At 38.5% G+C, this 14,647-nt stretch overlaps 1 protein-coding gene across 1 annotated transcript in view; it reads right to left on the bottom strand.

The window, feature by feature from the left end:
• Positions 1-14,647, bottom strand: part of NFKB1 (nuclear factor kappa B subunit 1) — a 46,449-nt gene that overhangs the window by 16,404 nt on the left and 15,398 nt on the right. The window contains exons 5-11 of the mRNA XM_059817943.1: positions 10,939-11,087; positions 9,226-9,389; positions 8,313-8,471; positions 6,224-6,328; positions 4,272-4,363; positions 3,544-3,682; positions 915-1,055 (exon numbers count right to left, since the gene is read on the bottom strand). Of these exons, the coding sequence (XP_059673926.1) occupies positions 915-1,055; positions 3,544-3,682; positions 4,272-4,363; positions 6,224-6,328; positions 8,313-8,471; positions 9,226-9,389; positions 10,939-11,087 (949 nt within the window). The remainder of the gene's footprint in view (positions 1-914; positions 1,056-3,543; positions 3,683-4,271; positions 4,364-6,223; positions 6,329-8,312; positions 8,472-9,225; positions 9,390-10,938; positions 11,088-14,647) is intronic.

The following is a 14,647-nucleotide window of genomic DNA, read 5'->3' as shown; positions in this document are numbered from 1 at the left end:
CTGAACCTAAATTTTCCAGACTGAAGATGAACTCTCCTCCACCCCTTCAAAAATCCAAAGAAATTCTAGATGGTGACACTCTCTATCCCAACATCTATAAGGCCACACAAATGTATTATTGCTTGTATGCTTCATCTAAAACTCAACTGAGACTTCACAAGCTGCCCCTATGCTTTCGAATCTTTGTGATTACAGCAGATCTGTATTCTGGTGGTATGTTACAGATGTGCTGCTAGCAATGCATGTAACAATTTGAAAACTGCTGCTCTGTCTCCTGCTCTAAAGAAAGGGTTGAAGAGGTATTGTGGTTCAGAGGACATTTGCTGATCTGCAGGTTTTTAATGCTCTGCTGCAAGAATCAAAGCAATGCTCTTATGATCCCGCATCTCAGATATTCTCTGGCTTCAAAAGACAGAGCACAGTAGAAAATTTACTAAATAGTATCTCAGATTTTTTAATAGTTCTTTGCACTAACAGGGTTAATTTGCCAAATTCCACTCCTGGTCCCAGAAATAATTAAGAACCTGTTTAATTTTAAGCATCCACGATGGTACTTAGCTGAGCTGTCTCATGAATTTCAGTGCCTTCGAGGCCCTAGGAAACAAAAAAGCTAAGGTGTGATGGATTCCTGACACAGAGTCCTTCAACTAGAAAGGTGCTATCTGTGACTTAAAGCTTCAAGGAAGAGGGGGAAAAAAAAAGTCACCACAAGTCTTATATCCAAGTAGGAAGGCACAGGAGCTGAAAAAATATTTGGAAAACAAGGAGATGCTTGACTGAAATGAGTAACACTGGTACAAAGACAGGAGAGTCAGGTCTTATCTACCCAGAAGGAGACGAAATCCTCATCACATTTTAAAAATCAGAATAAACATCTGGCCTGCTCTCCAAGTGGAACCCCTTCCCCTCTTTGCCCAAAACTGCTGCCTTACCAGAGCCAGCACTGCCACCTCCCCCTCCATACATGCCACCGCCTCCTGCACCACTGCCTCCACCATAGCCATCAGAGAAGTTTGGCATGAGCTTCTGTCGTTTCCTTTGTACTTCTTCTTTATCTGGGTTGGAAGGAACAGATGGGATAAGGAGTCACTCTTACTGGTGGCCACACACAGAACAGAACGTGCATACAGAAAGCATTACTGAAGTTTACTAGTTTATAAAGGCAAATGCAGAGTGCTGTAGAAGAGTCAACTCTCTTCTAGCTCCAAGTAACACAACAACTTTGTATGTAATGGAGCAGTGAGAATTCCTGTGAGAAACAAGCTAGTGCCAAGTCCCCAGCCAGACCAACACCACCACTCAGGCCCGGGGCCCGTGTGGTCTCTTCAGTTATGTCACGTGCCTTGTGCCCAGACTGGGAGGGAAACGTGCAGAGATGTCTTAGAGGGCTCAGAGTTTCCTGCAAAAGTGTCTCATGTACTTAGAGCCCTGGAAATCAGTGGTCCCAGAATTCTTCTATGTCTAAGCCAAGTTATAAACCAGCACAAGTGCCCCGAACCACAAACTTGTTCAAGAAAATTTACCTGTGGGGAATATAAGCACAGGCTCTTCTACTAAGTAAATCTACTTCAGAAATGGACCCTTATCAAAGGGTCAGCAAATCACAAGGCACTTTGATTTCCAACAGTGCAGAGCACCTGCAGTGTCCTTTGAACTTCTGTTTAATGACAAGGACTGCAAGAAATGGTTGAAAAATAACATTTGCTTGAAATGAGTTACTTAAAACATCAGAAAAGCCACCAGAGCAAAGACAGCTTATTTTCAGGCAGGACATAATGCTGTCAAACCATGCTGAGCAGCAGTAGAATAAAAGCCTAAATATTTTATAGTGTAAGTACAAAATAATACTTAGCCCCCTGGAAAGCAAAACACAAAGATTTAAAAGAAGTATCCTAATGACCGGGCAAAGTGAAAATGTCATGACAAGAGCTACAAAAATAGGGATACAAACATTACAAGGGTTAAAATCCAATAGAACTGTTGAGGGAAGAACAAAATATCCTTCCTTCATTAAACTATCTAGTAGTTTTCAACAGCCATATGACAAAAAGAAATTTCATGCACAGGCACATCAGTCAGTGCATCAAATGAGCTGAATAACATGAAACACTACACTGAAAAGTACCAGTGCATTATTTCCAGGCATACATGACCTGTAAGTATGTATGCATGCACGCACCAGGCATACTTACACTGATGAGGAGAGAAAACTCTAGAGAGCAATCTAGTCAGAGAAACAAACAAAAAATCCACATACACATGTCTAAGTTTGTGTGAACACTTGCAACAAGGGAAAAAAAAAAGTCCCTAAATGGTAATTTCATGATTAGGTTGTGTAGGGGATCCGAAAATGCACGTAACAATGTTGAATTAATTTAACTCCATTAAGAGGCACATAAAAGAGGTTTGCTTCAAATCTGGCAACTTTGCTCTGCAGTTGTACACTTCACTTTCCATAAAACTTGTGCAAGAGATTCCAGAAATCATTACCGATACAAAATCCTCTAGCATCTCTGGAAGTTTTTGTGAATGCATGCTTTCTGCTGTTTTATTACAATAGGCGTAAAGCAGATAAACTTGGACATCAACCACCACCCCTCCCTACTCAGCTGTCCTTACTTAGTCCATTACCACTGATGTACACACATTTCAGAGAGTCTGACAGGGTATTGATTTCAACACAGCTCTAAGCTAGGCACTGAAAATGTGCAAGATTAGGACTTAATAGCGTAACCTGCACTGGGTAAACTGTTAAGCAGAAAGATTATTGTCTTAGTACAATGAAACACCAATTCTGACTTGGGCCTCAAGGCATTTCCATATCATTAACATCACTGATATTTAAAACGGTGATTGCTGCTGCCATTCACGTCAAACATTTCAAACGTAGATTTTAAAGAGCACAGATCTGCTAGTTAAACTTTTCACTAACAACTTTGGAAGCAGGTCTGATGCCAACTATTCTTCTGCTAAGCAACTAACATTTTAACACAAGGGACTGAAACAGCACTTTCCCTGCTCTCACAAGAAGTGTCTTGGGCTTACTTAACTAGTACAGGCAATCGGAAAATTCAAAAAGATCAGTGAAATTATGAGGCATGATGGTAAATAGAGAAAACTGCATGATACGCACTTTTTCCACCAGACAGAAAAAGTCTGGTTTAAGGTTTCATCTGAAAGTACTGACAGTAAAATGTCCTCAGATATTATTTTGCAGAAACTCAGAGGAAAAGAGTGCCATCTACTGCATGGACAGACATGCATGCGTATAGGAAACTTGCAGGGAGCAAGCCTCACTTGGAAAATACTCACGGATTTACTGCCTACCAGTCCAAAAAAAACCAAACCACCCTACAAACCCATTACAGAGCTACCACTTTATAATATTAGCTCTGCAGAAAACAAGGAGGCAAATACCCTAATTTTCTAAAAATAACAACTACCAAAAAAATCCCTCATCCAACAAGTCGTATCTTATTAAAAACATTCCTAGAGACCCTGCGGTTTCTGTTTCCAATATATAAACCAGGTTTAATAAATTACCTTTGATTTCTGGATAGTAGAGAAAAGGCTTTGGTTCGCTTGTTTCTAGATCAGATTTCCGACGCAGTTGTACAAATACAGATGCTGGCTTTGTGATATTGACATCTCGATACTTGGGTGTTTTGAACACAATAGCAAACTGTGAAGGAAACAATGATACGCACATCTATCACGGAGCATGGGTTTTGACAACTTTACTTTTACATTTGTGTTATTTTGTAGGAGTTGGTTCACAACTTGGGAGGCAAAAATTCTTAGCAAAAGGCTGCTACAGCAATAAACTTCCATTTTAGTTTTCAGTTGCACTTTTGAGTTCAAGTCCTAAAGCCTTTTGGGAAAGGCAGAAGTGCCGTGCAAAGTATCACCACATCACCTATGTTAGTACTGCATTGTTTGTCCCCTCATCATTTAGCGTTTATTCTGTGGCGTTCTCAGTGTGTTCACAGGAGCTCTGAGAGCTTTTTATATATCCTATCCCAATTTACACTGGTGCGAGTTAAAGCAATGGGTTCATCCCCCAATTTCTTCGAGCTGTATTCCTCACCTGCCTAGTTACCTAACGTACGTCTTTAAAGAACAGTTAAGATTGTATTATTATTAGGAAGTAACCAACAAAAGAAGATGTTAGTATGGGATACAGATACTTTCACCTAATTTACTAATTATAATATAATCCTAGTTTACGGAGATGAGAAAATCATTAACAAATGATAAATGCTGTTACTTACCTGCCTATGTACATCTGTAGGAGAAAAGTCTCCAAAGCCTTCCCACATACCTCCATTCTCATCCTCTTCATAGAAACGTATTTGAATATCATCTGCGAAGAGTGAAACACACACTCTTTGGGATGTTTGTGCATTTGTTTAATGTTTGGGATGTTTGTGCATGTGTTTAACCCTTGGCTAAGTTTATTTCAGATAAAAATCAACACAGTTACGCTTTGGTTGGATGACAATATTACATGAATAATACATGAATTATCTTTACGCATTTTATGAAAACATCATAAATAACTCATTTTTACATCAATTTTAGATCAGCCTAATTCTAATTAATTCACTAAAGTGGCTCTCTATTTACTGAGCAGTAGAAGGAGAACTAGGTTCACTACCTCTTCCTATTCTAGAGCTATAAAACATTCCAGAGGAGCTTTATTTGGAACAAACATGTAGGGAGGGGAGAACCTGAAGCGTGAAACGTAGAAACCACCCTCTCCTCCAACAGTTTCAGTTCAAAAAACTGCAGCAAAACCTGAAGTGCCACAGTTCAAGTTCCGCTTGCTGCTGGCAGAGTGCCACTTTGGAGCTGCAGCTCAGAGAGATGGCAAGAGTGTGAGCGAGCAGCCTGTCAGCAGTGATCCTTCCTCCCCCCAAACACAGCGCGGGCCAGAAACATGAGATTTGGCTTCTGCTCCTCTAAACAAATTTTCTTTCGTTCTCTTTGTATTTATTTATTTATATTTTTAGGAGAAGCTGGGAAATATCACACTATTCCTTCCCCAGCACTCCTGGTGAGAAAAAACTAGAAAACCCCTATTCTCTCTTAGGGTGACTGATGCAGGACAGGCTTTTGGAGCAGACAGATTGCTTCCTCTGATCCACCACCTGCTAGTCTCAAGACTGTGAACCACCACTTCCAGCCCTGCTGTCCTGCATGCTCAAGTTCCTTCAGGCAGGAGGTTTCTGAGAGCAATGAGGTCAGGGGAAACCCCGATCTGGCTGAGGGGAAACCCCACCTCAGGGCTTCCACTGAGTCAGATACTTATTTATTTATTTATTTAGTGCACAAGAGTTATGTTTCATCTCAGTCCCTCTGATAGCAGAGGGTATCTACACTACTGAAGGAAAAGAGTTTTTTCAAAGCCCCTACAAGCCCTCTCTCTTTCCAAAGTGGCAGAGGAACATTTGCAAGAAAGAGAGGTGGAAAAGGACAGCCTGTATTAACAGAAAATGTCAGCCTGATTTTAACGACGTACAAGGACTGATTCCAAACAGGTTAGAACAGGGCACCCACTCCACACAAAGGATTTCACTCACTCCCATTTTTTTGTTTTTAGTTCAGCCCAAATACTACAACCAACCACATTAACCATTATCTTCCTATCCAAAACCAAAGCATCCAAATCCACACTGCCCAATCCTGACACATTCACAGCCATGAGCAGAGATTACCAAAACGAGTCTATGAGAAGCAGCTGTTTACACTGAGTAATCTCTACTGTTAGCATATACATAAAAATGGCGTTACTAGCAGCAGTGCTGAACACATTCAGTTCCCACTGGTGATTAATAGAGAATGCTCATACATACTCTTTATAATCAGGAACTTAATAATAAATCAGAAACTTTGTAATAATTCAGAGCAGGTGTTAGTTAATGGAGTCAAACATCGCCCAGGACCCACCACCCACAAAAACCAGAACATGGGCAAGGGCAGAAATTTGAGAAGAACAAAGATGATCACATGGTCTCTGTGGAGGCAATACATGCTGAATATGCTTTCTAACAGACTCTTTTGAAGTATTCATTTTCTGGACTGCTGGCCTGACCTCCAGAAAGGCTGAGTGCGTACCAGTCCTGCTCCTATCGGAGCGGAAGAATACTAAGGCAGCACAGCAGGCTTCATGTATACTCCAGATGAACACCCTACTGTGCCTTAAAATACTCGGGACTCTTACCTTTCTGAACCTTGTCACAGAGAAGGTAAATCTCTTCCCCTCCTGTTACGCACCCTGCTGTTCTGTCCATTCTTACGATTTTTAAGTTGGAGGCATTGGGAGCTTCTATTGAAAGGAAAGATTAAAAAAACCGCTTACTTTTATAACAGTTTTAGATTTCAAAAAAACCCAAGCACAACACACAGAAATGCAACAGAAAGACAAGCCTCTGATACAACCTACCTAAATTTGTCTGTTTTTTTAAACATGCATAAATCAACAGTTTTTCATTTGAAAGACATAATTTTGTATCCCTTAAGCTTTGACCAAACTGTGAACTATAAAATAAGGCCCTGGCGATTCCAGCACAATTACTGCACTAGTGAAGTAGTACAGCAGTGAATTGCATCCAGCACTCCACACCAGTACTAACTTTGACAAGAGCGCATTACAAGAGAACATAATCTTTTCTTCCCTGCTTTCTTGACAGTGTGACACTCGAGAGCTATTCCGTCTATCTCACCATTTGAATGCAATATGCAATGCTTTTCTTTACACTGTGGCTTACTTTAAAGCATTGTCAGTCCTTGACCAACATACTGGACTGTGATCAAAAAGTCCACCTCCACGGATCTTAGTAGAGGCATCAAGGGATACCTACTGGTCCTCAAGACAGAACCATCATCTGGTAAGTAAAAGTAGCTGTGATAGACAGTTACACTACCACAAGTTGTGTCTGCTCTGTGGAAGAGGCTTGAATGGTGCCAATGAAGAGTATTAGAAAAAAAACAAAAACCAAGAAAAAACTTTTGGCACTAACAACCAAGAATTCACCTTGGGAGCTCAGAAACTAGTAACTGACATCTATGTAGCAACTTAAACCAGCAGAAACATGCATACAAAATTTCCTCTCTGTTTGTCTCCTTAGTTGGAGTCAAAATTTTGATGGTCAGATTGAGAAGGATAGGATAACTTCAGTTGTTTTTATATGTAGGGCTTGATACATGCTCTACCTCTGTTGATGCTTTGTCCTCCTCCTTCTCTTTGCTTCACAAATACTCTCTATCATTATGCAGATGTGAGATAGAGTAATGAAAATAAATGGAATCTGTAATTGTTTCTAATGAAAATCAAGATTCCTTAAAGACACTGCTTGGTAAATCACCTCAGCCCCCAGATGAAAAGATTGTGTTTTCTAATCCAGAAAATGCAGGTCATGTGTGCTGTAAGAACAGCAGACATCACATTTTTTCACTCAGTGAATATATGCAAAATGGCTGTGCTACATCACTACATTCCCCAATTAACAGCAAGCAACAGACTATATTAGAACAGTTGCATTTAATACCTTTTCATCTAGACTTTGTTCTCAGAAAGTGATGATATCAACATGACTGTTGCAAAAAGGAAAAAAATAGTACTTTTTCTGAGTCATTACAGAATGACTATCAGGAACATGGTAATCCACAGCTATAAGGAGGAAAACTCAGGAAGAAGAAAGGGTTCAGGTAAGATCCGTATGTATAATCAAAAAGCACAAGAGAAAACATGAAGTGAAAAGATGCACTTAGAAAAAGACAAATAGATGGATGTAACAGAAGTATAAAAAAGACTGACAGGTCTCAAGGAAACGGACTGAGAACACTGGTTGTGCTAGTCTCACAAAACAAGGACAAGCAGATGGCCAGCAAAACTGAAAGGTGTCAAATTCTCAACAGGATTGAAGCAAAGCAATTTTTTCCTCACATCTTGTGTGACAAGACTTTGTCATAGAAAGCAACTGAAAACTCTGCAAAATTAAAGCACTTCTTATGAATATAACAAGAATTTACAAAAGCCTCATAATAAAAGTGGCAGGATTAAACATGCTAACAGCAAAATAAAAATCTTCCTTTATGGTTTACATCACCATCTATTAAAAAACAGAATGATACCATGTGTACTTGGATAGACATGGGGCCAATCATCCATGAGCTATTTACTTGTTTGATCAAATGACAAGCAAGCAGCAGGGCTAGTGAGTCTACGTATAGCAGTATCTACATATCATTTTTGTATGTACAAAAGCTTGCCCCTCAGTAAAAAAGTAATTAAAGCCAAATATACTTACTGCTGTCATATATTGCATCTGATATAACAGGATCAAGTTTCCGTGTGAAACTACCATTACTGTCAGGGAGAAAGGCTGTAAACATAAGACGCACCACACTGAGATCCATTTCTTTAGTCTGCTGTACTGCTGCCTGACGAATAATTTCTCTTTCTCGTTCTGGAACCAGTAAGTAGACAGATGAATTAACACAGGGGTACGGCACCCATAACAAAACAGAGAGAGCATTTTCCAAACATTACTATCAAAAGGCACCAATAGCGAGGAAATGTTTTCCTTTTCATTTAGTATCCATAGGCTTCTTTTTTTTAAGTCGAGAGGAGCAGCTATTCACAATATACTGCATTCATCTTGCAGTTTGTGCAGCAGATGTTATTTAAAATAAGGTATATAATTAAGAGACATATAGAAAATTACTATTTTCTGCTCTCAATTTATGAAGGTTGCAAAAAGGACACAGACCAACACTAAGGACATTTGAATGCCTCTATACAGTGCCTGAAAGCAACGTAGACCACAGGTTTTACAGGGATATGAAATGCAGCTGAATGAAACAAGTAATCTCAAAAGAAGGTCCAGAAGTTACTTAAGGCTATCGTGTCTTGCAGCAATAATGCAAAATGACTCTATTTATCAGCTTATTAAACAGGATAAGAGCAACGAAATATAGGTGCAGAGGTGGGTACAGGCAGCTATGGAAGGAAGTTGCTCCATTCTCATGTGCATGTTGACAGCAAAGACTCTTTCTTTCAGATTCCCTAGAACATGGCAACAACACACCACCTCTTCAAGCACATAGCCACAGGTTGTTTTCCTACCCAAGGCCTTTTTCTGGCTAAGAATCTGTGTTTTCAGAAGCTAACCCTGTTTTCAGTAAGAGACCTATTAAAACCAGGCCATCATTTCTACATACCGGTCAGCTGTCTGTCTCCACATCCTTCTGCCTGCAGATAACCAAGTTCAGGATGCACCAGGAGTCCCGGGTTGTATCCTTTTTTGCAAGCATCTATCATGCGCGTTTCTAGAGTTTCAAACACCTTCTTCTTTGTAACGTGAAGTATTCCAAGATTTGCAAACCTGCCGAATTTTGATTGAGGGAAGTATTTTCTTAATGCTTTATACCAAACCTGCAGCAGGCAGTCTCTCTCTTACCAGAGGCAGCTACGCAACTGAAGTAAATGGAAGGACTCTATAGGCTTACTTATGCACTATTAATTCCTGAGGGCAAATTCTCCAGCAAGAAAAATTCAGCCAAGCTTACAAAACACATAAGATGTGCACCATTACATGGCAGCGATTGTACGGGTGCACGGGATTCTCCTGCTGCGTAAGTAGTCATCTATTAGGTTTCAGACTTACACTGTGGAAGCAACTTACAAAACATTTGAAAAATCTGGTTGTCACACTTTGTTTGCTCTGTCTTGGCAATGACATCAATACGTCATTCTATATGGTTGTTGTGCAGAGCAATTGCTCAGAATAAGCTCTATCTGTTCAAAATGATTTGGAGAGTAAGCTAAGAAGCTAAAAACAGTGCAACATTTACCAAAGGAAATGTTTTAAGCAAGGCTCTGGACATTCAGCAAGATGCTTCAGTTATCTATTTGAATGAAAACTTCCATAATACAAGATCTGCTTTTGTAAAAATCTCCTGGCACATTTAAAAATCAATTAGATCTGGAAGTATGAAAACAAGACAGTAACTCAATTTTCATGTGGGTCAATTGAGGATAGGAAAGCTGTTTCTAAACATCTGATGAAAAACAAGACAGGTTAGGAAATGAGCCAAGTTTTTCAAGATGAAAAGGAGCATTTTAAATAAAGCTATTTAAATTGTTGTGCTTGGTAAAGTTAGTGCACTGGGCTTGGACATCAAAAGTTACAGTTTAAAAGAATCTCTCTCTCCCAACCTTCTCAGCTTTTTAAGCTTCATCTTCTTCACCAACAAAGACATTCTTGAGATCACAGAACTAAAACTCACAGCCAGCATGAAACCTGATCTAAGCCTGAAAACGTAGACAGGAGCCTCAGCTCCATTTACTGATATAAACAATTACTCTTTTAAATTAAACAAGAACAGACCAACTACAATTTCACTATAATCTTACTGCTTTAAACTTAAAAAGTTTGACTCATTTAGTATTTTCATGTTTATACATGTCTTGCATTAATTTCAAATTTACTAACCCTATTTTCTTAACGCTTTTCTCTTCGCTATATTCCTATTGGCAGATTTCAGCAAAAGTAAAATACTGATCAAAATGGTAACAAAAGGTTTTCTTCAATAATTTTACAGTCCCTTCTCTTTGATCAAAACTACTTACATTTTAAAGGATGGGCTTACAATACAAATTTGGACTGCACACCAAGAGATTGAAACTCCACAAATTCTAAGAGAAAATTATGTGCTTAAACCTATTTAGCTTCCTTAGGGCAAATTCTACAAAGGTAAACAGAAACCCCATTTATTTTTCTATTTAAGATACAAACAAAACACTGATCAGAGCGTGAAGACTAGTGCTCCACTTAGTTGTCTCTTAGTAGTATTTTTGTATTGGTTCTTACAGTGTTTATACTTGATTCTCTCTCCCTCAGCCCAGCTTTACAAATGAGTTGATAGACTTACCCTACAACCATATCTTTAGGTCCTGCATTAACCGTGCATACTCCATCTTCACAAAATTTACCCACCAAGCTGTGAGCATGTAAGTGGACGTATTTCCCATTAGTAACTAACTGGACGATTACTTTTGCAGGTCCAACATAATTGCAGATCTGTAAATAAATGTAAAAAAATGTCGGGTTGTTTGTTTGTTTGCCTTTTAATGGAACAAGTAATGATTCCAGTTGAGTATTTTCTGTCAGCTAAGTACAATCAAGCTTGCACAGGAGAAATGTGTATGCATTTTCTCATGAAATACAAATGACAAACTAAGCATATCAGATCATCACAGAGAAAAGCCAAAGCTTTCTTTGTAATTAAACTTGACATATGAATGGCAGGAGTAGTGGCCAAAAAACATTAAGAAATAAAACAAAGCTAGAGGAAAGTAACCCTCCTTTTCCCAAATAATGAATCTCAGTTTTACATTCTGGCCAATTACTCCACATCGCTCTCCTTACATTTCAATTACTACACTGAATTCACAATAAACATTGTTACATGTTAAGAAGCACACAGAAAATGTATGTTATTTAACAAAACCCCCTGCATTATTTTGCCCAATTTGAAAACACTTACAAAATTATTTTTAAATATTATGATTGCTTTAAAACATTTTGGCCTCATTACAATGACTCTTCAGGTAGAGATTTTAAAGTTAATTAATTCTATATTCATAGATATTTTGTTAGTTCAATATGCTACATCAGCACACATTAGCCAGTCCAGTAAGTATCCCTTAAGCGTATATGAGGATATATGCTAAATCCCCAGCTAAGATTTTGCAGGACTGGACCTATGACAACCTGGGTGTCTCAGTACAGCCAACTCTGAAGGACTACAAAGCTTTTTTTTTCCCTGTTACAGTTTCTTATCACCACACATTTAATAGTTTTTAAAATTGCAATGTCAAGTAATGCCTTAAAAACAAACCTAAAATTACTGTATTGCTAAAACATACATACTGTATTGCTAAGTTATTTGCTTTATATATATTACTGAGAACTTCATTTTCTTTCCTCACAAGTAATACTCTTCAAGTCAGTTACCGGTTACGCACCACTTTCAAATTATGCTGAATATAAAATTACCCCACTTTTAAAAAAGCAAACATTACCTTCCCTTCCAATTCACTTAATTAACCCTTTTATCAAGGTTGGGGTTTTTTTTCCCTCCTCCTCTAATTTTTCTTCTAATTTGCCTTGGGCAAAGTTCTTTGTATTACAGCAGCTTATAGATCTAATCAACGAAGGTATTAAAGGATCACGATAAACATTAAAGTGATGAACTGAATACTTAAGGTTATATATTGTTGATAAAATGCTAATAACCAGGGATTGCCACGATTTCACCACATTACTGAGTCCTGCTAGCTTCCTTCACTCCAGTTCACCCCTCTCTTGAACCCATTCCATCACAGCTGAAACACTCTGCATACATACAACGCGTGCCCTTCCTGTCTTCCTATTCACTGCTAAAAGCAAAAAAAAAAATCCCAACTATGAAAAAGCTGTTCCAGGAGGAACAGGTGTGCAAAAGTCCTTGCATTACTCACTGCCTGCTAGTTAATTGTATTATACTGTATTAACGTGCATTTTACAAGCGGCAGTTTCTAAAATACAAAACACGCGGCACTCATGCTTCCTCCTGTTTCCAAATTGCAACCTCTCCTGGACTGAAACAATACAGAGATGCAGAATAATCACTGCTTCACCATTTCCACCACTTACCAGCAGCGAGAAAACAGAGGGATCCCTATGTAACTTCCACAAAGTCATCTGAAAATAAAAGTGATTATGTTTGGGGCTACATGCCACCACCGCTACTACAATTAACTTTTCAAGAGGGGGGCTTTTTAAAAATTACTTTCATTTTATCCCTCACTAAACAAGCCTTTCCCTGCTATAAAGTTCCCAGCGCATCTATAGCGTTATATTCATTATGAGTAACATGCATGTTCTAGTATCACACCAGAAAAGTTCAAGACAATCCTTCATCAGCTGTAGAAACCACAGTGAAACTGTAGGTAGGACTGCTGCACGTCAAGGACTTTCCAGCCTCTGAAAGCAGAACGTATAACTGCAGCGGTAACCAGATTGCAATCTCCCCGTTACTCAGCTCAGCATGATCTCTGCAGTCTCTCTCAGGGGAAAAACAAAAGAGTTTTTAAAACGTAATACCATATGTAGGTCATAAGGCAAGAAAGGACTATTTTTGTCATCCAGTCTGATGTCCTATGCTGCAAAGGCTACAGAATGTCCCTGAATTGTCTCCTACTTGTATTTCTTACAGACAGACTTTTCTACTTGATTTTGAGATATCCAGGTTATCTCGGTGCTCAGCAAAATAGCCTCTGCGGTTAAATATCCTTACATACCATAAATTGAGTCTGAAATAATTTTTCGGTGCCTTTGAATCATTGATTCCAGATTGATTTCAGAATAACTTAAAATTTATTCTGGCACTAAGATACACAAATAACTATCACCTTTAATGTAAGAACTTAAAAAACACTGTCAAAGGCATTAAAAGGTAGATGGTGTATTACAATGCTGAATATCTATAGAAACCTAAGGATTATGGTGATACCAAAACATACTTAACATGAGAAGGAGATAGTGGGTGCTGTACTGCTCAAAATCAGAGCTGTGATCTGAAAAAATAGCTACTGAACTTCAAATTAAAGATAGGGGAGAAAAAAGAAAATAAGGAGTTCCTGGGAAGAGCATAGCTGTAATACTTGATTACATCCTGTACTGAAGCAGCATTCAATTGATCTAATCTGATAATGTTAAAATGCTGCAGGCTCACATTTATCTGCTGTTTCTGTTTGAGAGAGATTTGTCTGAGAGATTAAAAGGACCTTGTGAACTTGAAATTGAGTCAATTTCAAAACAAGAGTTGAAAGTTTTTTCAGTTATTTCACATCCTCCTGCGATCCAGACTCCAGCCAATTTTTTATAGTTTCTGAAACTTCACAAAAACTTTGTAAGAACGTTTTCCTACTTCAAAGATGTTTTTTCCAGTTACTCTTACAAGCAAGAAGTGAAACCAACCGGTCAATGACAGAAAGAAAATGATGGAAAAGACCATCAAAACCTACAAAGCCAGCAACTACAAAAATACCTATTTCTCTTTCTAATCACTTTGTTATAGCAACTATAACTTCAATCCTGCCTAACCTTCAGAGTGTGACTAGTGCTGTCCTCAATATGTGCACACAAAAAGCGTTCCACAGATGAGGCATTGCTCACTCTTTATAAACAGTATGTTTTCACAAAGCAGCGCAATTATTTTTTTTTCAGTTGCTAGTTTAGGAGAAAATATTTCAGATGTGGTATGAATTGTTTAGGCAACTGAATACTTACTAGGAGGTCTAAGGGTAAGCGATATAATGTAACTTAAATCAATGGGAGCTGAAGATCTTCTGATGGTCTGAACGTGAGGTCACTCTCATACCAAAAATACAGAGCTAGGTGCTCTGCTTTAGGAGCCCAACTAAAGGGACTCATATTCAGCCAAATTAACAACAACAGTAAAAAGCACAAATCTCACTGAACTTAGCTTAGGCTGAATTTGGTTCAGTACAGGTTTTTAAGAAGGGTAAAGATTTGTAAGAAAAGGTCTGCTCATTCTTATCTCATGTTTATTCCCTAATTCAGCTGTTAAATGA

This window comes from Gavia stellata, chromosome 5, assembly GCF_030936135.1.
Source record: "Gavia stellata isolate bGavSte3 chromosome 5, bGavSte3.hap2, whole genome shotgun sequence".
NCBI lineage: Eukaryota > Metazoa > Chordata > Aves > Gaviiformes > Gaviidae > Gavia > Gavia stellata.
Note: the sequence above shows the minus strand (reverse complement) of the source record. Positions and strands in the feature narration are given on the sequence as shown.